The following is a 23,839-nucleotide window of genomic DNA, read 5'->3' on the forward strand; positions in this document are numbered from 1 at the left end:
TGGAAAATAAAGGCATTTTTAATGAATGTCAGCTCGCTGGAGACCCAGTTTAGAGCCTGGTTGCACATGCCGGGATATGAGGAAGGTTTGAGGAAATGAGTTGTTTACACTCAGATTCAGGCCAAAGCTAATATTTATTGACTCTGCGGACTAATAATAAAATAATAGGTGCTTAATTGCTGCTCCCTCTCACCTCAGCTAATTATTCACCAAAATTAGAATCCTGAGTTCTGCTCGTAATGGGAACCAGCTGACTGCCTTTCTACTTTCCCTCCCTCGTTTTTAAAGCTCCCAAATTTTTCCATAAGGTAGTCATTTCCAGGGCTGAAACCGGACACCCGGGAGAGCTGGTGCTGAAGGTCCAGGAACAACACCAGGCCGGCTCAACATCCTCTCACCTTCCCAGTCCGCCTTTCCGTCCCGAGCGCCACTCCGGGAAGGTAAACACCCCTCTTGCAGTGTCCCAAATGGGATGAGTTTGTGCTGCCACGGCAGTTCCCCCATCTGGCCCCGGCCCACCCCCCCCCCCCCCCCCTGTGCTGCCACATCTGGAACGCAGCTCTTCATTTATTTATGTGCTCTGTTGTTTCTCTCTTTGCCTTTCTGAAAATCTTTTTTAGTCACTTACCTTTTCTTGTTGGCAGCTTCTCTCCCTCTGATGCTCTGCAATTACGCCCGACCAAAGCTCGCTCTGCAATTATGGGTTAGCCCCCCCCCCCCCCCCCCCCCCCCCCAGCGCCGCTCACGCTGGACCGAAATAGAATAGTTTCATGTCTGGTTGGACGGCGGCCCAGCTCCACTGTGCTCCGGCAGACGCTGGGATGTGGGCTTTCTTCTCCCAGACCTTTGAGGGCAGTCACGTTTAGACTGCTGCAGCCGTCGTTGGTGCCGGTCGGGTTCTGAGACCCGGGACAGAACCAGGACCTGAAGAGCAGAACCACAGACAGCAACAATGACCTTCCAGGGAACACTTAACCTTCCAGTCGGGAACCAGGAAAATAGGTGAGTTTTGACGGGCGGTTTAAAGAAACAACACGTGATGTTTTTTTAAGTTCTAACGATCCTGCCGGAGAACTTTGAGGATCAAAACAAAGGAAAACTTTTGGAATTCTCATATTAGTGTCAAAAGCTGAATTTATCCCGCTGTGCACAACTTGGGAGGCGCACAATTCCAGTCTGAGCTAGATAACTGTGCTTCTGCTGGGTGCTGCTCCGAACGGGCTTTTCCTGCTTCCATCCTGTTCCGAGCAGGAGCGGCATCTAAAAGTGGTTCCAGCAGTTGGGAGAGTAGAATGTGGGAGCAACAGTGAAGGAGGGAACGCTGCTCTGACAGGCAGGAAAGTGCACGTGTTCCAGGAGCTGCTGGGGTCCAGACGCATCATTCCAGCCGCTCTCCCGCTCCACCAACCACCAGGTGCTCTGGATATTCCTGCTGGTTTCATCCTGCCCAATTTCTCCCCATGTTTGCTTTGGGTCCATAATGACCTTCTTTTCGTTTGCTTAGATGTCTTCAAAGGGATGGAGGGAATTGTATTAGCAAAGGTCAACACGAGGAATTCCCAAAGGGGATTTCAATATTCTCGGAATAACCCTGCGATTCCCCATAAATGGGGTGAAACTAGATGGAATCCACTGGGTTTTTTTCCTGGTTTCTACGACCAAACGATCACATATTTTTAAGCTTATTCGGGACGTGGCCACACGTTCTTCCTTTGACCTGAAGTCGAAGAAACCTCCTGGAAAATTCCCACTTGTTCGGCAATCTTGAGCTCCACAATGTGCTCCAGCTTCCTCATCTCTGACCGAGAAACTCTGGAATCAGACAACAACCACTTCCTGCTCCGAGCCGTCTATCCAATAACACTCTGGTTCTGAGCTCAGGACCTCGGGAGCGTGTGAGGAGGGCGGCGGCGGTTAGCATCAACCACGCGCAGGTGTGGTCCTCACGCTGCTGTTTAATTAGCCGCTCTGAACACGCTCCGCATTTCCACTGGAAAATCTCCTCTTCAGCGCCACTCCCGCCTCCGAGGCAGAGACAGGAGGAGCCCATGGCCAATCACACGGGCGGGACGGGACCATGTGACCATGGACACGTGTCTTCATGGCTTCTTAATTTAGTGGCGCCGCTCTTTGATGCTAACTCTGCTTCTTTATTAGTAGCTTTAATTGGCTTTCCAACACTATTATTATGGCCTGTGAACCTCTCGCTGCCTTTAGCATGTTAGCATGGCAGGGTAGCAGCAGCCACCGTCTCAGCCGGCTCGGTCTGTGTCCCGGAGCGCCGCTCGGTCTGTGTCCCGGGGCGCCGCTCGGTCTGTGTCCCGGAGCGCCGCTCGGTCTGTGTCCGGAGCGCCACTCGGTCTGTGTCCCGGAGCGATGACAGAGGGGGAGGAGTTTTGCTCGTGTTGTCATGGCGAGGACACGCCATGGACCTCCGACACAGGAGTTCTAAAGTTGTGCCCTCTTATGATGTTAGATGATATTTTATCTCCCCATTGGACCTTTTTGGACAGCAACATCTCACCTGCCATCTGTGTTTCCATGGCGACCGCTGTCACGGATGATCTTCGCATTGTGAATATTTTCAAGTTTTCGAGACTTTTGGGAACATTTTCCTGCCGTTTCAGCCAGAAAGTCCGAGCGGTTGAGACCAGTTGGACCATCTGGCGTGACCCCGCGGCTTCCTTTCAGTTGACCTTTGACCTGGGCGGAGCACAGGCGGCGTCTTCCCCGGCATGGTGCCGGCTGTCTGGCTCCGACGCTGATAGAAAAGAGGCCCCAACACCTTTATTTAGAGGTGTGTTGAAGGCAATTAACATCTGCTGATCCTCCACCACTGATGCTCACGGTGTAAATCTGTTGTGAGTAACGGCGCCGGTTGACGCTGGCGCTCATGACTCAGTGGACGCTCTCAATTAGGAGAGTGCAGGTATAAATTTTTGTGTAGGTGGACCCAAGTGGCGTCCATGTTGGGGCCCAAGACGGGGAGATAAATCAATATCAGAGCAGGAATCAGAGCTGTCCTGCTTTTCTTGGCACTTCTCATTTCTCTCCATCTCCATCTGCTAATTGGATGAAGGTCACGCTTCCCTTTGTTTCTCCCTCTTCCCTCCTCGGGCATCTTCTGCCCCCCCCAGTGTGGGGTTCATCGGGGCGTTCGCCACGGTCCTCGTGGACTCTGCAGGTGGAGACGCAGGAATGTGGGCGAGAATGAAGCCGCCATGCGTGTGGTCAGCGGGTGCATTTGGAGCTGAACCTGCGTCGCGGGCAGGTTTCTTACTGGGGGTTTGACCTTTGACCTGGGAGGCGCCCCATTTACCTCACATGTGTGTAAAGTTCAGGGGAGGGAACCTCCGCCCTGTCTGAAGTGCTGCCCGGTTTCAGCCGGTGGATCCATCTCTGCTCTAACCCTAACCCCCCCCCCCCCCTAATGTCAAACAGCTGTAGAACCAACTTGAGAGGAATTGCTGCTATTACGCCCTCCGCCCCCCCTCTGGCCCCCGGCCCTCAGCTGTTGCTGTGTGGCCCTGATGTCAGGTCACCCCGGAGCCAAGGCGTGAGGTCTAAACCAGGTCTGTATGGTGCTGCTGCTGGCTGTGATGTCATGCATCCAGGGCGGGGCTCAGTCGTGGGCGGGGCTCAGTCATGGGTGGGGCTCAGCCATGGGCGGGGCTCAACTGTGGGCGGGGCTCAGTCATGGGTGGGGCTCGGCCATGGGCGGGGCTCAACCATGGGTGGGGCTCGGCCATGGGCGGGGCTCAACCATGGGTGGGGCTCGGCCATGGGTGGGGCTCAACAATGGGCGGGGCTCGGCCATGGGCGGTGCTCAACAGTGGGCGGGGACGGACAGGCGGGGGACGGCCATTAATGGCTTGGACCGGACTCTGGTGCTGGGTCACACAGGTACCGGTGGGCCAGGGGGACATGAACGGTGGCGAGGCCGCTCCCCAGGGGACTGACAGGAGAGCGGCTGGCGAGGGCCGCGAGCGCCCGCCGAGGGCGAGGGCGGCGAGCGCCCGCCGAGGGCGAGGGCGGCGAGCGCCCGCTGAGGGCGAACGCCGTTTCAGCTGCAGGGAAGAGGTTTTTAGAGAATCTTTAGCTCTTGGAGCCAGAGTGGAGGCTGGAGTGCTCCAGGGGAATATTAGCAATGACAAAGTGTTATTGCAGCGCTGCCGTCCAACTCTAAAGTCAAGTACTTTGGTCACCGAACTTGTTGCCAATAACTCGGAAAGTTGCTCGTGGATCCAGGTTGACTGTTGCCCCAGATTGTTGCGTCTCCCTCAGAATGTTGCACAGTCAGCAGGATTTCACTGTTTTCCACCGTTACGTCATTAATCGTTCTTTCTCCTGACGAAGAAGCCAAGACAGCAGAAGTGCAGCTGGTTCTGTACAGTTATGGCCCGTGGAGCTGGACTCCAGGTGGGTCCGGTTGAAGGTGACCTGCAGCCAACCTTTCCCTTTCAAAGTAAAAGCATCAGCACAACGTGGGCCAGCTGCTTTATAGGAACTCCAGGGTCCATAAAACCGCTCAGGACTCTTTAAGGACCCGATAATCCCTAAAGCTAAAGCTAAAATTTCATGATTCACAGCCATCAACTGCCCCCCCCATTCTGCAGCATGTACCCAGGTGTGTGTGTGTGTGTGGGGGGGGGGGGGGGGGGCACATATGTTTGTACATGTTTCAGGTTGCTCCTGGGTGATTATGGTCACAAGCCCTTATTTTACCTGACCACGCTGTAAGCCTGCCTCCAATTATGCCAGGTGGTGAGTGTGTGTGTGTGTGTGTGTGTGTGTGTGTGTGTGTGGTGTGTGTGTGTGTGTGTGAGTGTGTGAGTGTGTCTAGGCCTCACTCATTCATTATTAAGGAGATATTTTGCTCCGCTGGTGTCAGATACCTGCATGATTCCCGTTCTCTGAACTGGCCTGATCCAGGATCCAGTTCCAGAGACTTTCAGGCTCCGCTCTCTCTCTCCTCTCTCTCTCTCTCTCTCTGTCTCTCTGTCTCTCTCTGTCTCTTTCTCTCTCTCTCTCTTTCCTTCTTTCTTTCTTCCGTCCTTCAGCCCTGAACGTCGTCTCTCCGCTCTGTTGTTTGTCCAGCTTTAACCGCCGGTGGAAACAGCATGAGATGGTTTTTCTTGCCGGGTCGTCGGGACCGGTCCAGCTCGTAGGAGGTATGGTGCTGCCGTCGTGGGTTCTTCTCCTTAAAATCAAGATTATTGTAATTTGAGTGTGTTTATAGCAGACTTGTGGTGACGTCTTTTGTGCAGTTAAATAATTGTGGCGCCTCTAAGTGGGAGGTTCTTGCGATTGGTTCCCTTTATCCACACGATTGGTTCCCTTTATCCACACGATTGGTTCCCTTTATCCACACGATTGGTTCCCTTTATCCACACGATTGGTTCCCTTTATCCACACGATTGGTTCCCTTTATCAACACGATTGGTTCCCTTTAGCCACACGATTGGTTCCCTTTAGCCACACGATTGGTTCCCTTTAGCCACACGATTGGTTCCCTTTAGCCACACGATTGGTTCCCTTTATCAACACGATGGTTCCCTTTATCCACACGATTGGTTCCCTTTATCAACACGATTGGTTCCCTTTATCACTTTTTATAGTTTACATATATAAAACGTGAGTGGAGCCAGTTGGATCCTCTAACGAGGAGTTTGTTCTTGTTTTTACCCACAGTGCTGCTGTGCGCCTGTAGTTCCTGTCCGCTGCACAGCAGCAGCAGACGGACATGTTTTAAATAAATATATCCGATGCTGCGTGGTCCTCCCACACAGTGGTTCCTGACACCCTGGCGTCCTGCAGTGTCTCTCCCGACGGCTAATTTGAGCTCCGGCATCTCAGAGTGAGCAGCAACCATCTGCAGATAGAAGCAGTAAATGTCGGATTTTCCGCTCGTTCTGCTGCGCGGGTTCTGCATGCACAGGAAACACGGGTCGGAACCGGCGGCGTTTGCCTGTCAGGACTATTTCTGACAGACCAGAGGAAGAGCTGGGTCTTTAGATGGTGGAGCTTTAGATGGAAGCGTCGAGGCGCCGCAGTAATCGCCGTCCACCGGCGTGGACCCATGGCGGCCTCCAGGTTTGGCTCGTGACCAAAGCCTTTGGACAGAAGGTGGTCCAGAGTGCTGGTTTTACTGGGGAAATGGGAGCGAGCAGCTGTAAAGCACCAGTTGGACCAGTTGGACCAGACTGAGACCAGGAGATGGACGATGCTAAAGGAAGGGCAGATTAGCTCTTAGCGTGTTAGCGGTCAGACCAGGCTCCCTGAGCTAGGCAGCAGTAGCAGTGTGTTATCTGTGGAATGTTGCTGCATTTAGACTCAGATAGTGGTCAAGAGGGCTGCTGAGCCTGTGGGGGGGGGGGGGGGGGGGGGGGGGGGGGGGGCAGACGTGATCTCACAGGCCCTGTTTCATATTCAATATCATGTGATGCTAATATGAAGGACCTGCTTTAATCCAGCAGCAGAACCCTGTAAAAGATGCAACAATGATTGAGGATTAGCAGATATCTTCATAACAACTGTTGCCCAGGTGGCATGGGGGGGTGGGGGGTCTGCCTGAACACAGGGGCCCTCTCTGGGCCGGGCCACTCAGTGAGGGACGGGGGGGTCAGGTCCTGGGCTCAGCACAACCTGTTCCCACCAAACCACCCATGGAGCCCGTCCTGCTCCTCCTCCCTCCCCATGACAGCTCTGTGGTGACACCGAGTCAGCGGCTCAATGACAGGACTCGGGCGCCACGGCGGCGCCACGGCGGAACCACGGCGGCAGCTCGTCCTTTCTTGAAAAGGTGGGTGGTGGTGGGGGGGGGGGGGGCAGAACCTGGTTGTAGTTGTGTTCCCTCAGTGTTTTGGGTTTGGAAGCCGTCACACTGGCTCCTGCTGAGCTGGTTTGACTCCATCCATCTTGCGTTGTTTTGGGGCACAGGTGAAGCCCCGCCCACCCCGCCCAGCCCCGCCCCGCCATGCCCCGCCCACCCCGCCCCGCCCAGCAGGGGTCCTGTTTCGCTCTCTGACCACTTTTGGGTTCTTTCTGTGGTTTTACTCCGAATCTGCTGCACATAAAAAAGGCTGGAAAATTCTTTTCCAGCAGCAGTTCTGCAGCGCTGCTCAGACAATGAGGTCAGCGCTCGGCGTCATTTATCATGGTTGAGGAGGAAGAAACGTCCGTTAACAGACCCCCTGAGGGGAAGCAAAGGTCAAAGGTCAAAGGTCAAAGGCAATCCCACCTTTAAACTTGACTTGCTTTTGCTTTTATTCGAGTCCTCGTCAACATCCGGACTGAAACTCTTCTTGGACTTTACGATCACCACGGGGCGCCCCCTGCTGGTCGGGGGAGTTATTGCCACTCACAGACACTCACACATTCTTCTGGGGCATTTGGGGCATTTGCTGTCCTGTCGACTGACCTGGGATCAGTTTCTGGTTTCAGGGTTCAGCACCATTAAGTGAGTTTAAATCTCCTTTTGCTTTAAAGGGAACACACGAATGCAGCCTTAGATCTGGATCACATGTTGTACCACCCCTGCCCCCCCCCCACACACACACACACACTGAGCAGTTGTTATTTTACCCTGCAAGTGGCATGAGGCTGAAACAGAGGTGTCCTTTGTTTGGTTTACCTAAACCGGCCGGTTCGCCACGGCAACCGGGTGGGAAAACCCAGCGGGCCGCTCGGATTTCAGCCCAGACATGAAAAGAAACGTCCACCCAGCAAGAAAATTAGCCGCAATGCTTTCAAAGTGTCGGCGTGCGGAGGGAGCGTTCTGTCCCGCCCTGGGACGGTCTGACTGCGGCGCACGCTCTCCTGCACGCCGACCACGCCGACCACGCCGAGCACGCCGAGCACGTTTGGGTTCCCTCGTGCGTCGTTATCTGCAGCGCTGCCGTCCAGGCCCTTAACGTGGCTCAGTGCCCCGGCACAGAGCTGCTAATGGAACCGTTAGAACCGACGGGCCGGGGACGACCCAGCACCTGGGTGACCCAGCTCCACCTTCTGGGGTGACCAGCTCCACCTCCTGGGGTGACCCAGCTCCACCTTCTGGGGTGACCAGCTCCACCTCCTGGGGTGACCCACCTCCACCTCCTGGGGTGACCCAGCTCCACCTCCTGGGGTGACCCACCTCCACCTCCTGGGGTGACCCAGCTCCACCTCCTGGGGTGACCCAGCTCCACCTCCTGGGGTGACCCAGCTTCAGCTCCACCTCCTGGGGTGACCCAGCTCCACCTTCTGGGGTGATCCAGCTCCACCTCCTGGGGTGACCCAGCTTCACCTCCTGGGGTGACCCAGCTTCACCTCCTGGGGTGATCCAGCTTCAGCTCCTGGGGTGACCCAGCTTCAGCTCCTGGGGTGACCCAGCTCCACCTCCTGGGGTGATCCAGCTTCAGCTCCACCTCCTGGGGTGACCCAGGTCCACCTTCTGGGGTGACCCAGCTCCACCTCCTGGGGTGACCCTGCGTTGGAGTGGCCGGGCGGGGTCAAGGGTCAGTGACACCTGTGACTGCTGTGATGCTGAGGTCTGAAAATGGCCCCGGAGGAGCCGTGCCAAGACTGCGGTGACTTTCTGTTCTCCATCTTTCTGCCCTGCGTGTGTCTGGACGTCCGAGGCAGAGAAACCTCAAAACAGTTTTCTCATGTTTTCTCTGGGTTCATCAGCTCTCAACGCTAACGCTAATGCTAACTGTATGGCGTGGCTCACCCCCCCCCGGGGGTCCTCCTGTCTACGTCCATGGATCCTGCGGAGGCGTTTGGTGACCTGCTGAGAGTCTCACTTTGGAAACACCTGCTAATTATCCTGCAGGCTAAACATGAAATTTGCACCCGCGCAGCTGGATGATGTCATTAACTAAAAGGATTAGTGTGGCGGGGGCGGGGGGGGCGTCTCTGGCATCTCCCCACTGAAAATGGACCAATCTACAGGGGATACATCAATAAAACGGTGGAATAAAGTTGCAGGCACTTAAGAACGCCGGCCTCTTCGGAGTCACTGGCTGGCAGCCGGCCAACGAATTAGAAGATAAGAAATATTATCCGCTGGCAGCTGCTGTTTAAAACAGGCGCTTTATTGATAATTGGATTAGTCGAAGGGGGAAAACAAAGGAGAAGGAATGCTGGGGGTGGATCAATAGGGAGATTCTGTGGTGGATAACGATGGCTGGGAGACGCCATCTTTGGACGGAAGCGGGGGTAAAGAGGCAGCTGCCCCCTGTCGGGGGCTGCAGGATCCCGAAGGAGACCCGTGATACCAGCACCTGCGCTGTTGGACCCGCTGAGTTCACCTTGTCTTGTGTTGCAGGTGCTGAAGGGAAATGGCGACAGACAGAACGGCGACGCCCCCCAGCAGCTCCAGGCAGAGCAGCTCCCTGTCCTCATCCCCAATGAGGCAAGTCCCAAACATCCCATAACTACAGCTCGCACCCACCATCAGGCCTGTCCCCCCTCGTTCCCACCCGGGGAACATTTACCGGCTGCTGTTTGTTGGCTCAACGTGGACCAGCTACTAACTACTAACTACTAACTACCACTAAACTAGTCAATATCCCAGATCAGCGGATTACTGGGGGTCAATAGCAGGAGGGTCAAAAGGTCAAAAGCTCAGCACGGCGTAAACACGCAGACATTCTGCCTTTAGATGCACACACACACACCACACACACACACACACACCCACACATGCACACCCACACACACACACACCCACACCCACACACCCACACCCACACACCACACACACACACACACCCACACCCACACCCACACACCACACCCACACACACCCACACACCCCCCCCCCCACACACACCCCCCCCCCCACACACACCCCCCCCCCCCCCCCCCCCCCCCACACACACACCACACACACACACACACACACACACACACACACACACACTCTGAACCGCCAGCAGCCCAAACGTTGTCCTGCCCGTTGGACTCACAAGTGTGTGACGCTTTGGGGTGTGTGTGAGAGTAAAGGTGTTACAGGTGCAGCTCCTCCGGCCCTGTGGCCCAGCAGGTGATTATGGGCTGGCGCTGTTAGCATCAGAGGCTATCTCTGCTGGGATGAACGTTAGCATGCGTCCATTAGGCTCCTTCTCTAAGGGTGAGCGTAGCAGCGTTAGCAGAGTCCAGCACCAGAGAAGAAGGCTGGAAACAGAGCTGGATCTAATGTCTTGGATCAGAACCACAGTATGAAGCAGCCTGGCACCAGACAGAACCAACAGACAGAACCCACGGTCTCTCACTCTTGTTGTGGTTCGCCTCCTCATCAGCTGCTCGTGTTTGCTTCACTTGTGGGTGAATCTGACAGTTTCGCTGGTGCAGCATCGGCGGGGGTGCGTAATGATGCCCTTGGATATCCGATCACGCTACAGGCAGCTCCACACGCACACGTGCACACACACACACACACGCACACGTGCACACACGCTTCTTTTGCTTGGCCTGTCTCATGCACACACTGAAACACAAATCCTGTTTGTGGTGCTCACAACAGCCCGTAAACCGACTGATGAAAAGAGCAGAGCGACTGAATTGTGTGAGCATAGAGTGCAAACACAGATGGGAGTCACACACACACACACACACACACACGCACACACACACACACACACACACACACACACACACACACACACACACACACACCACACACACACACACACACACACACACACACACGGCTGGCAAACATCTCCACACGCTGCTCCTCTCTGGACCATCTCAGGTTTCACCCGCCTGCACGCAGGCTCACAACAAATAAACTGGCTGCACTGGGAGAGATGGGAACAGACTGGGAGAGATGGGAACAACTGGGAGAGATGGGAACAGACTGGGAGAGATGGGAAACACACTGGGAGAGATGGGAAACAGACTGGGAGAGATGGGAACAGACTGGGAGAGATGGGAAACACACTGGGAGAGATGGGACATAAACTGGGAGAGATGGGACATAAACTGGGAGAGATGGGAACAGACTGGGAGAGATGGGACATAAACTGGGAGAGATGGGACATAAACTGGGAGAGATGGGAACAGACTGGGAGAGATGGGAACAGACTGGGAGAGATGGGAACAGACTGGAGAGATGGAACCAGACTGGGAGAGATGGGAAACAGACTGGGAGAGATGGGAACAGACTGGGAGAGATGGGAACAGACTGGGAGAGATGGGAAACACACTGGGAGAGATGGGAACAGACTGGGAGAGATGGGAACAGACTGGGAGAGATGGAACAGACTGGGAGAGATGGGAACACACTGGGAGAGATGGGAACAGACTGGGATTTTGCCGTTTTAGGGCGAGCTGGTGGAGGAGCCTGCCTGGAACATCTGGGACTCAGATGTCTGCCTGTTTCCAGGGCTTAACTGGAACATTCCGAGTCCACAATATCCTCTGAACCGATGCTCCGGGCGCTCCGAGCCGCCTCGGGTCGTCGGCCATCTTTGAGTCCATCTGGGACAAGCGTGTCCTTGTTTCCTGCTCCCGTCCCTGCAGCCAAAGCCACAATGATGTGGTCTTTCTGCCCACATTTCCACTGGCGCTCCCAGCCGGACTGTGGTTCTGCTGTGGAATTTGACAGATTTCCATTTGTTCATGCTGGTTGGATCATGAAAAACAGGCCCTGGAGGAGCATCAAGGCTCCGTCCTGACCAGCGTGAGTCACCACATCACTATTCATAAACTGGAGACTCCGGCCAAACGAATCCCATCTGAGCAGATCCAGGACTCGGAGCAGCGATCCCAGTTCAGATGTTCCGACCCGGCAGGTATGGGAATGGGCTAAGCTTTGATCCTTTGACCTGTGGGTGGTGTCAGCGGCCCCAGGCTGCCCCCGGGCCGGGCCCTGGGGGGACGGATGACCAGGTGACAGTAAATCACCTGGTCAAAGATCAAAGAGGTAAGAGACCACAAACGGGCGATAACAGAAGGTTTTGGGACATTTCTCCCCAAAAAGCCTTGAAACCTTTTTAAGGAACGTTGACGTGTACAATAGGAATTTCACCACGATCCCCAACGTCGGACGTCCCCCTGGTGGCCGGTGGCGGCGTGGCTCACAAAGCCCGCCCCTCTGTCAGACCTTTGATGAGTCGTGAGCTTCCGAACGCCAGCGGGATCCAGGTCTGTAGGGGGCGCCGCAGAAGGAGCCCTGACCCCCCCGCTGATCCGAAACGGCCACACAGGTGACAACAGCATGAGGTCATGTGTTTACTGATGATCCCAGACGGCGCACGCTTAAGAAGAGCGCCCGCGGCGTGTTTTCAGGCGGACGCTGATGCTGCTGCTGTTTTTAGCCTCAGTGAGTCACCGGCGGCGGCGAAGGGATTCGCCGCTCGTTGCTCTGCTCACTGAGGGCTTTCCTCCGCACGGCTGACGGCACATGATTCCGGATGTTAGCGGGATCAACGTTAGCCAGACGTTCGCTATCTCCTTTGTGAAAGACCCCACCAGAAATAGTCAGGAACATCTTCGTGCCTTTTAAGGGAATATTGAGTTTTCCGGAGCTTGAGAAGTGAGGCGGCACGCACTGTATCTTTGATCTTCTGTGCCTTTGATCTTAGTGAGGACGTTGTGAGCTAACTGCACGCTGGCCTGGGATGACAACGGTTGTGAGCGGCGTGAGCGGCGGCCTCTGGCTGACTCATCGTCCGCATCGTTAGCGCGTCTCTTACGTAATCGCTCCCGTCTCATCTCGACAGACAATGTGAATTTTCCCGCTCCGTTCGGGAGATTCGGAACTTTTCTCCTGGCGGTTCTGTTGATGCCGCTGAGATGTTGTTTTCCCTCCTGCCAGAGCGGCGCCGCCGTCCAGATCCTCCCACTCTGTTTGTGGCCGTCACGCAGGCTTTGATCCTTCACAACTGTCAGAAACTTTTCCAAACTTTGAAGGTTGTCCCTTAGAGGTATTTTGGGGGGGGGGGGGTGTTTGCTGCATGTAGAGTTTGGCTGTGGATGGAAGCCTGTGATCAGGAATAACGTCATGGAATAATCAGGAAGCTGCAATCATGACCTGAGTCATGATGCCATCTGAGCCTCTCCTGCACCTGCAGGTAAATATTTGTCATTCCGTGTGAGCTGAAGTGCTCCGCGTTCCCACCTTTGGAAAACACACCTATTATCCGGGGGGGTCGGCGTGCGTGCACGTGGAGGTGGATTCATCGTCGTCCTGTGACGCCACTGTGGAAAATGGCCTGGAAATGACAGAGTCCCATTTTATTTCGCTCCATCGAGTCCGTTCACCCCGAGATGGATAAAGAGCGGGAATTTATGGGAAAACTGGCCTCCCCCTCCCCCTCCTACCCCCCTACCCCCTCCTACCCTCCTACCCCCCCTCCCTCCTCCCCCACACCATCGTCAGGCTTTTTAAACAATATTTTATATCTAATATAGATTTCTCTCTCAATCCTAATGATAATATTCTTAACCATCACTTCATCTTCTTTCCGGTGAAAAACAGAACCTGACCCAGCGGTTCTGATCCACTGTTACCCCACATGATCCACTGTTACCCCACATGATCCACTGTTACCCCACAGATTCCAGGTCCTGATACTTTCAGGTGTGAGTTCTGGTAGTTTCAGGTGTGAGTTCTGGTAGTTTCAGTTGTGAGTTCTGGTAGTTTCAGGTGTGAGTTCTGGTAGTTTCAGACCTGCAGCTGTTTAATGACCTTTTATGACCTTCAGCAAATAAAATCCATGGATTTAAGCCGCAGACTCAGGGTTCACATGGGTCTTAGGACTCGGGCTCATGCACGAAACCCAACACCAGAGGTTATGAAAGGAAGTTATTGGTGGCCGTCAGGCGCACACACACACACACACACACACACACACACACACACACACACACACACACCACACACACCCCACACACACACACACACCACACACACACACCCACACGCACACACACACACACACACACACACACACACACACACACGTCCCTCTCAGACCGGATCATTTACTCAATAAACCCGCTGCAGCTTCCTGCTGTGGCTCCTGTGAGCTGCCAGTTACCAACAGACCCCCATCACAGGGCTCTGGTGGATCTGGGAGGCTGGACCTGGACCTGGACCTGGACCAGCTGGGCTCAGGACTCCTGTGAGCTCCAGGAAGGAAGCCTTTCAATGTCAGGAGAACCCTTCGTTCTGAACGTGTACGAAACGAACAGATCACATTTATCTATTAACAATAGATTTTATTCTTGGAAGAAACGTTTGATTAATGGACGTAAACACCCATCAAGTCTGGCATTACTCAAAACTTCGATGTGGTGGGAGGATTAATCGCTGGCCGGCTGCTGAGGGGCTTTTTTCTAAAGTAACTCCACATAATTAATGAGCAGGCGTAACGATTTGCTCCCTGCTGGCTGATGTCAGCTGCCACTGAGGCGACGCTGGATTTGTCCTCCGTGACTTTGAGATGTTTCCTCCTCAGATTCTCTGGTGACAGTCAAACCGGTCCGAACGTGACCACTAACTGGGTCGCTCCGGGTTCTCCCACAGCGGCCGCATGCTCTCCCTCCAGGTGGACTCAGTCCAGCGCTGGATGGAGGACCTCCGCCACATGACAGAGGTGGAGTGCATGTGCGTCCTCCAGGCCAAACCCATCGGCGGGGACGAGGACGGCCAGCAGGGCGAGCTGATCGTGGCGTCCGGGGTCGGCGCCGGGGAGCACGTGGCCAGGAACAACCTGCAGACGCTCCTCCGCCGAGCGCTGGTGGTCAGCACGGAGCTCGGCAAGATGTTCCAGAGGCTGGAAAAGGGGCGTTGGCAGAGGGTGCACAGCACCGCCGTCAGGGCCAACTGCCACGTGCGCTCTCTCGTGCACGAGTACAGTGCCGCCAGGAGCACGCCGCCGGAGATGCAGAAGGTACCGCGGGGTCCCGGCGTGTCCCTCTGAGTTGGGGCCCTCTGATGCGTCTTCCTTCTTTTCCAGTATGAAAAGTCTCTCCTGGAGAAGTGCACGGAGCTCACCAGCATCTCGGAGAGGTAACGGCCGCTCGCGCTTCCTGGCGGAGGCTGCGGATCGTGACGCAACTCTCCTCCGCCCGCAGGTGCCTCCACACCCAGGACAAGGTGTTCCTGACCTCCATGAGGGAGGCCATCCACGAGATCCTGACGGACGTCAGCGACTCCTTCAGCACCATGATCGACATGGCTCTGGCCAACGAGATCCGGGTACGGTCCCGTCCATCCCAGCCCTGATTTAACGCCCGCTCGCGTGGCGCCTGAAACACGGCGGACGCCTAATAAACGCAGCACTTATTTATCGCAGCGACACTTAAACGGATTTATGCTAGTGAGGTAACTTTACGCGTTGATAGTTTATTACAGCTCAGCACTTTGAAAATGATCCACACTTCCTCTAATCCGGGGCGAGGTTCTTCCTCATCAGTTACCACGGAAACGCTCCAAACAGCCAGGCGATCTGTAATTATCTCTATTAGATTCCTTTGAGTTTGAGTGATTTCTCTTTTCACCGTGAATGTGAGCAGGAAGCGACCGGCCTGGTGACGCAGTGACGTCATCACCCGTGAGGTCTCACCCACGTTTCGCCCACAGATCCTGATCAAGCAGATCGAGTCGTCGGACAACGTCCACGCCATCAGCAGCGCCATCAGCAACCTGCTGTCGCTCACGCAGGACGGCCCGCAGCTCTGCAGCATCATCGCCAAGGTGACGTCCCCCCGGCCCATCGGCTCGGCGCCGACCGATGTTCTGACCGTTTTGAATAGTTCTAAACATCCTCTGAAAACCTCCACCTGTCACAGTTCCAGGAACCAAGGAGTTAAAAATATCAACTATTATCATCACGAGAACCGTAAAGTAGAATTTCCTCTTTACTGAAGCCAAAAATGACAGTAAAGTGATTTATAAGCATCAATTAAACACAGTGATCCTCTAAAAACACCATCGTGCAGATTCTTATGGGTTTATTATGCTGTAATTACAATGTTATAAATGAAAACGTATGAAAATGTGCAGGAAATGTGCCGTCTTGATGTCCGACCCATTATGATCCTTTTATAAGAGGGTTATAAATGCTTTACAGCATATTAGCGGATGCTCGTTGCACCACGTGCACTAATATTTATGTTATTTCATTATATTTGCACCGTGATGAGACATAATGGAGTTTTTAAAGGAAGAGAGATCCTATAATTATACAGTAATATCTGCAAAACATGCTGCGTCATTAGCGCACGACCCAACATGTCCGCCGACGTGCGTCATGTAGACACGCCCCCTCGCGACCAGCCCATATCTCTTTACATGTGCGGCTAAAAAGCTTTTTCCTTACGTGATAAGATAAGACAGACCGAACAGGAGAGCCGACATTAGCTGAGCCGACTGCTCCCACGATGCTTTTGATAAGGCTCTTCCACACACACACACTCTCTTGTACTTCTATCTTTGTGAGGACTTCCTTAAGCATAATCCTTCCTAAACCTGAACTCTCCCAAATGACCCCTGACCTCTCCCAAATGACCCCTGACCCTCCAACCTCAACCTAAAAAACATCTCTTAACCCTCAAATGGCCCTTTGAAGTTGTGAGGACCAGCCAAAATGTCCTCATTTCCCATAAATGTCCTCACTTAGCTAGTAGAATTTGTATTTTGTTACTCAGTATGGAGCTCATTCACGCACACACACACACACACACACACACACACACACACACACACTCTTTTACTCTCAGATTGTGGGATCAATACTGTCATCTCCTATTAGGACTGAACCCTGATCACAAAGGCAAACGGCTGCGTTCCGCTCCGCTCACATTCCTGCGTAGCCCCCCCCCCCCCCCAGGAGACACGGGAGGAAACGCACCCGCCAATGGACGCTAATGAATACCCAATACGAAACTTCCACCAGCCGTCCGATCTAATTAGCCGACGCCAGCCTGTCACTGGTGATTTTTAAAGGACAAACGACCCAAAACTCAAGTTTTAATTTTATCTGCTGGTTTCTTCATCATCATCATCATCATCATCATCATCTTCCATTCGGAGAAGGAGACGGTTTAATTTGTCTGCTCAGGTGGCACCACTGGATTTGAGCGGTCAGCAGAGTTAGGCCAGCAGAACCAGCAGAACCAGCAGAACCAGCAGACCCAGCAGACCCAGCAGACCCAGTAGAACCAGCAGACCCAGCAGAACCAGCAGACCCAGCAGACCCAGCAGAACCAGCAGACCCAGCAGACCCAGCTGATGTTAGCTGCTGCTCCAGACGCTGCGGCTGCCTGGGGCAGCAGTCAGGCGGATGATTGCTGCCTCCAGGCCGCTGCTGCCCCTGAATAATGGCCTGATTATGGTAATAGAGGCAGTTACCGGCTGCGTCTTCGTAATTCTGCCTCAACACGGAATTCAATATCTGCAAGTGTTTGTGCTCGTGCAAATAGCGGGATTTTTGTTTGTTTACACCAACATTTTCCATGATTACGGCTCATATATCTGCTCTTTTCGCCGCTCAATCTCAATGTTTTCCTGCCATGTGATAGTTTGTGGTTGTGTTTGCGTGGCGTGCTGGATGGGCGCCCTCGGGCAGCCGGCCTCGCCAAGTCCGCTGGTCATTTGTGGGTCTCCTGCAAAAACCATCCTGGTGCTGGATCTGCAGGACCCGTTGGCCCTCATCGAGGAGCAATTCCATCCATTATTTCTGCACAATCATGTGCTTCAAGACAAGAGGCCACTCTGACGTCTGCTGTGTAATTTGGTGGTTTAGGGCGGAGCAGCAGGCCGCCGAGGAAGAGCTGCACTTCTGAAAAAAATGTTTTTGCAACATCGTACGTGAACTTGAGCAGAAAGCCGATAGTGAATTAACTGTACCGGCAAATAAAACCACAGAAATGCAGGAAAATCCAACTGGGAGCCGCCTGGTGTTGCTGGGAGGTTAACGGAAAACCTGTTTTCCACATTTTAGCGTTTAATTGCGGCCGTTGAAATATTTGGTGACGCTGCCTGAGGTCGGCCTGTAACAGGAAGCTGCTGTGTGTTGACAGGAAGGGGCGGTGGTGGCCCTCTTCAAGATCTGCAGGCAGGACCGCTTCAGGGAGCTGTACGCCCACGCCCTGAGGACGGTGGCCTCCATCTGCTGCGTGGAGGAGGGCATCGATCAGCTGGACAAGGTGGGTGGGCGCCGCACCCGCTTTCCTGGTTACCGAGGTGTGGTTAGCTGGTCGGCTGTAACCATGGCGACCCCCCCAGCCAATAGTTCCATCCTCCCGGGACTCAACGTTCAAGCTCGGGTCGGTTTAGAGCAGCGAACCTTCACGTTCGGACCCGACGCCTCGATCTGTTGGTTCCAACTGTGTGAAAAGATTGGTTCTTTTTCTGTTCTGTGTCTCTCCGGAGACTCGGCTCAAACCCAGACGTACCTGTGCAGGTAAAAGACGAATCAAACCTCATCCAGGCGAAGAACGGCGCCGCAGCGGCGCCTGCGCTCACAGACGGAGCAGCTGGGACAACACGAACCATCCGAGTGTGAAAAGTCTTTAACGAGAACTAAAGTCTGCCCCAGATTAGCGTCTCCGTCCCTGGGGGGCGTTCTCAGGCAAGACTGCCCCCCCCAGCGCCCCCCAGCAGCCGCTCAGGCTTGAGAACCCAACTGTCACTGTGGATCAGGGGGAGGACGCATCCGCGGCGCTCCCTGCTCCACAGACCGGCAGGTCCAGGAGGAAGCCTCCTCCCAGAATTAGAAGCCTGTTCGTCTGAAGCTGGAGGGCCGATCGTAGCGGATCAACCTGCCGACAGCAGTTATCCAGATGTTTGCTCCACGGGAGCTTTGGGCAGCAGCGGAAAAGAAAAATATTATTCAGAATTCGGTCTTTTTTCAATTAATATTTCCTTAGGATCCAGTGTAGCTGCTTAATCGTTTTCTTGTGCATCCTTCAAATTAAATTAAATGTGGCTTCTTTTTTCTATTTAAATGCAGATTTTTTTTATTCATCTGTAATATAATGATTAAGGTAATAATGAAAACAATGATAAATATTAGTAATTACTAATAATACTGTCATGAATATTAAGACTAGAGATTTTTAGGACACCCCTTAAACAACAAGTAGGAATCAGTTAGGCGCCGCTTTCATGGGGGGGGGGGGGTGCTGCAGAGGGGAACAGGGCGGCGAACGGGGGTGTGAGGAGGAGGTTTTCACGTCACAGATTCTGACGTCTGAGGCGACAAAAATAGTCAGAAATCTGACAGGTGCTGCTGCAGTTCACCGCAAACTTGGACCCAAACTTTTGTCCCCCTCCAGGTTCCGGTAATGAGATGAAGGAAGCATCAGGAAATTATCACATCAGAACAAATTGGATGTTTATCCCCTACAATCCTGCATTTATATCTGAAGAGGTCTCATAGCTTCGGAACCTCCGTCTGGACCTGCAGTCCCTTAACGAGCGGAACCGCCTCACAAACTGTGCGATGCTGCCACCAGGTGGCCGCACGGCGAACTACACCATGCGCCAAAAAGGCTAAAAGTTTACTTTAGTTTTCTCTTCGTGTCATATGTAACCTCTCTCAATATCTTTCTCTCACACACACCCGCGCGAGCACACTTAACTAAAAACTGTCAAATTTTATCAAATGAAAAGAGATGGGAAAGTCTGCCTGGAAAGAGAAAATGACTCCGTCGTCTGTAGGTGGACGGAATCTTGTGCCTGGCCGACATCCTGACCGATGACAGCAGCGTGGAAGCGGCCCGGGCCGAGGCGGCCGCCGTCGTGGCCCAGATCACGTCCCCTCACCACACGTCCACGCAGCATCTGGCCAGCTTCCTGGAGAGCATGCACGACATCGTCACTGCGCTCATCAGTGAGTGGGGCCGCAAATCCAGACCAAAGCTGGTCGAAAGGGGGGAAATGTAGAGGAATAAAGAGAACTCCAAGATCCCGGTGCTTTGCAAAGGGAAAATCTCCGCGTGTGTTTTTGGAACCTCAGAGCTGTGTGAGAGCGCCTCCTGTGGGGAGGTCTTCCTGCTGGCCTCTGCAGCCTTGGCCAACATCACCTTCTTCGACAGCATGGCCTGCGAGATCCTGCTGCAGCTCAACGCCGTCCCGATCCTCCTGCAGGCCTGCAGGGACCGCCAGAGGGTCGACACGCCCTACTCCAAAGACCAGGTCTGTGCCGGGGGTTTCTGCGCATTGAGACGATGGCGGGGGGGTTTAGCGTTTAACATTTTTAAACTTGTTCTTCCAGGTGGTGACGATCTTGGCGAACTTGTCCGTCCTGGAACAGAGCGCTGCTGAGGTCCTGCAGGAGCGAGGTAGCGTCCGCACGGCCGTGCTGCAACGGCGTCGCTTCCTCGGCTCCTGGACACGTTTCCTTTGTCTTCCAGGGATCGAGCGGCTGCTGCTGCTGCTGGGGGAGAAACCGTCCTCCTCCAGCCCGTCGGAGGGCGCCGCCTGCGAGCGCGTGCAGCAGAAGGCCGCCGTCACGCTGGCCCGCCTGAGCAGAGACAACGAGGTGGCACAGACAGCCATCCAGCTGAAAGGTGCTGTCAGCCAGGGCGTTAACCAGTCAGTCAGCCAGTCAGTCAACCAGTCAGTCAACCTGTCAGTCAACCAGCCTCGTCTCAGTCCCGTCTTAAACGAGCAGCTCCTGGTTACCTGGCTGTTTTAACCCTTTAACCCGCCTGTGTAAACATGGCCTCTCTCTCTTCAGCTGTTCCTCGTCTCATCGAGCTCTGTCGCTCGCCCACGGAGAGAAACAACAGCGACTCGGTGCTGGTCGCCTGCCTGGTGGGTGTGAAGCAGCGTTTTCATGCACGTGAGCGGCTCTAGATTAAGCGTGTGTGCGTGCACGTTGTGTCCAGGCGGCTCTGAGGCGCCTGGCGGCCGGATGTCCGGACAGCATCGCAGCAGCCGACCAGCAGCAGCTCATCAAACCGCGGCTGGTCGACTCCTTCCTGCTGTGCTCCAACATGGAGGAGAGCTTCGTGTGACGCGCACGTGTGACGCGCACGTGCACCGGCGCGCTCCTCGCTTCACTCAGAGGGTGAATTTGGGCTTTTCCAACGGGAGAACGGAACCTTTGCCACCGTCTCTGCAGCGTCCCGCCTGTTCGTAGCAAATAGAAACGGCCGATATTTACGGCTAAATTATTCCGCTTCCCAGCGTTCGTAACGGCGCCTCCATCAGCTGCTGCTTTATTTAAAACTTTCTTTTATAGAGATTTATTGCATTGCATGGAATAAAAGGCAACCTCAAGAACCTGTTTGTACCCTTTATTTACACTTTCCTACGTCCTCCCGAGCAAATAAAGGTCTTATTGGTGCTGCTGGGTCCATTTACTGCTTCCTGAACAGGCCAGAGGGGAAGTAGAAGAAACTTTAGGTCTTAAAGTCTGTCAGGAATAAAACTGCTGATCCGAGTCGTTGGGAGGATTCCTCATCCGTAGGGATGAGTTGAGGCGGGATCCTCCCCAGGATCCTCGGCGTGCATGTGAGAACCTGGCGTTGCCTTCAGGTCTCAACACCTCCTGTGTGTCGTCACTCACCCAAATATTCAGCCCTTTTCTCTGGACTTAATCCCTGCGGGCTTTGTCAAACCTCGACTTTTCCCAGCTGTCAGGTATTTTTCCAACAACACAAGGGAGCCTCAGTCCGGAGCTATGATTATGAGAACCGGAACATCAAAGCTTATTCCCCCAGGACTGGGGTCAAAGGTCATCTTTCCTGGCTGTTGGAAGCCATATTCTCACACTAAAATCCTCATCCTGTAGTTCAAATCCAGGTTTTTCCGTAATTACCAGAAGTTTCTGTATGACAGGAAACAGAGCAGAGCTGTGAGGCCTGGTTGCTATGGCAACGTCATAGCACCACCTCTGATTCTCCTCAGGTGTTGCAGAAATGTTGCCGTCTGAGTGCTGAGCGTGTTGGCCAGCGTTCATCTGCTGCAACACGTCGGACCGCCAACGCTCCAGCACCTCTGCTCACGCCTGGGCGCCACGGCAACAGCCGCAGATGTTGGAGACTGTCGACCCCCCCCAGGAAAGACCGGCAGAGGTTAAAGCCAACAGAATTATGACCCACGTGCTGCAAACCCAGAGCCGAGGGCGCGAGGGGCCGTTCACCTGCCTTAAATACTCCTGAAGCAGCCCTGCTGCGCTCTGATTGGCTGAGAGCTCCATTGGTGGTGATCACCTGTGGGGACGCTGAGCACCATCAATGATGATCACCTGTGGGGACGCTGATCACCATCAATGATGATCACCTGTGGGGACGCTGCCAGCTGCTCGCCCTCATCACCAGCGTCCCCACAGGTGATCATCATTGATGGTGATCAGCGTCCCCACAGGTGATCATCGTTGATGGTGATCAGCGTCCCCACAGGTGATCATCGTTGATGGTGATCAGCGTCCCCACAGGTGATCATCGTTGATGGTGATCAGCGTCCCCACAGGTGATCCTCATCGTTGATGGTGATCAGCGTCCCCACAGGTGATCATCGTTGATGGTGCTCAGCGTCCCCACAGGTGATCATCGTTGATGGTGATCAGCGTCCCCACAGGTGATCATCGTTGATGGTGATCAGCGTCCCCACAGGTGATCATCGTTGATGGTGCTCAGCGTCCCCACAGGTGATCATCGTTGATGGTGATCAGCGTCCCCACAGGTGATCATCGTTGATGGTGATCAGCGTCCCCACAGGTGATCATCATTGATGGTGATCAGCGTCCCCACAGGTGACCTCCGTTGATGGTGATCAGCGTCCCCACAGGTGATCATCGTTGATGGTGATCAGCGTCCCCCAAGGTGATCATCGTTGATGGTGATCAGCGTCCCCACAGGTGACCTCCGTTGATGGTGATCAGCGTCCCCACAGGTGATCATCGTTGATGGTGATCAGCGTCCCCACAGGTGATCATCGTTGATGGTGATCAGCGTCCCCACAGGTGATCATCATTGATGGTGCTCAGCGTCCCCACAGGTGATCATCGTTGATGGTGATCAGCGTCCCCACAGGTGACCTCCGTTGATGGTGATCAGCGTCCCCACAGGTGATCATCGTTGATGGTGATCAGCGTCCCCACAGGTGATCATCGTTGATGGTGATCAGCGTCCCCACAGGTGATCATCGTTGATGGTGATCAGCGTCCCCACAGGTGATCATCGTTGATGGCGCTCGGCGTCCCCACAGGTGATCATCGTTGATGTGATCAGCGTCCCCACAGGTGATCATCGTTGATGGTGATCAGCGTCCCCACAGGTGATCATCGTTGATGGCGCTCGGCGTCCCCACAGGTGATCATCGTTGATGGCGCTCGGCGTCCCCACAGGTGATCATCATTGATGGTGATCAGCGTCCCCACAGGTGATCTCACAAAGATCCAAATAAAAGTCCAAAAAGATTCTGCAGCTTTCCATCATTTCAGCTTTTAATGTTTTCAGATGTCATTTTTCTAACTACAAGGAAACAACAGTCATGTGACACAACAGTCATGTGACACCCATTCATGTGACACGTCATGTGACCCAACATAGTCATGTGACACAACATTTTATTTAGTCATCAATAAAAAACGCTGTTCTTGTTTTTACTGAAGTGGAACTAACAAACCAAAGATCAGAAGGTTTGATGATGTAACATTTGTTTTTTTAGCGTCTGGAGTCTTTATATTTCTGATGTTTCCATTAAATAAAGTGTTAATCTAAATATTAATGCTTTGATTTAAAATCAAAGTTTGGTTTCTCCTTAACGTGACTATTTATTAATGTTAACGAGGGATAACCTGGTCCTGCTCCAGGTTGGGGGTCAGAACCAGCTGGGATTCTGGAGAGGGTCTTGTAACAGCTGATAAAGATTGATTGATTGTTGATT

The 23,839-nt window shown here is 53.8% G+C and overlaps 1 protein-coding gene across 3 annotated transcripts; it reads left to right on the forward strand.

Moving 5' to 3' along the window:
• Window positions 1-765: 765 nt before the first annotated feature.
• Window positions 766-21,229, forward strand: LOC130536097 (protein inscuteable homolog). Of its 3 annotated transcripts, XM_057051736.1 has the most exons (14): window positions 766-1,002; window positions 5,098-5,171; window positions 9,308-9,394; window positions 14,519-14,885; window positions 14,952-15,004; window positions 15,070-15,193; window positions 15,578-15,691; window positions 18,019-18,144; window positions 19,661-19,832; window positions 19,959-20,137; window positions 20,217-20,283; window positions 20,356-20,511; window positions 20,682-20,758; window positions 20,833-21,229. In XM_057051736.1, the coding sequence occupies exons 3-14, from the start codon at window positions 9,321-9,323 to the stop codon at window positions 20,959-20,961; spliced, it is 1,638 nt and encodes a 545-aa protein (XP_056907716.1). In that variant the 5' UTR covers window positions 766-1,002; window positions 5,098-5,171; window positions 9,308-9,320; the 3' UTR covers window positions 20,962-21,229. The 3 variants fall into 3 exon arrangements, with proteins under 3 accessions (XP_056907716.1, XP_056907715.1, XP_056907717.1); XM_057051735.1 differs by lacking the exon at window positions 5,098-5,171 and having other exon boundaries at window positions 767-1,002; XM_057051737.1 differs by lacking the exons at window positions 766-1,002; window positions 5,098-5,171; window positions 9,308-9,394 and adding an exon at window positions 13,983-14,169.
• The last annotated feature ends 2,610 nt before the right edge of the window (window positions 21,230-23,839 follow it).

Source organism: Takifugu flavidus, chromosome 13, assembly GCF_003711565.1.
Source record: "Takifugu flavidus isolate HTHZ2018 chromosome 13, ASM371156v2, whole genome shotgun sequence".
Lineage (NCBI taxonomy): Eukaryota > Metazoa > Chordata > Actinopteri > Tetraodontiformes > Tetraodontidae > Takifugu > Takifugu flavidus.

What these genes read in the sequence shown, in the direction of transcription:
- LOC130536097 (XM_057051736.1), top strand. Translation starts at nt 9,321, where the DNA reads ATGGCGACAGACAGAACGGCGACGCCCCCCAGCAGCTCCAGGCAGAGC. An exon ending in CGCCGCCGGAGATGCAGAAG is followed by an intron (nt 14,886 to 14,951) that starts GTACCGCGGGGT and finishes CTTCTTTTCCAG; the next exon opens with TATGAAAAGTCTCTCCTGGA. An exon ending in TGAGGTCCTGCAGGAGCGAG is followed by an intron (nt 20,284 to 20,355) that starts GTAGCGTCCGCA and finishes TTTGTCTTCCAG; the next exon opens with GGATCGAGCGGCTGCTGCTG.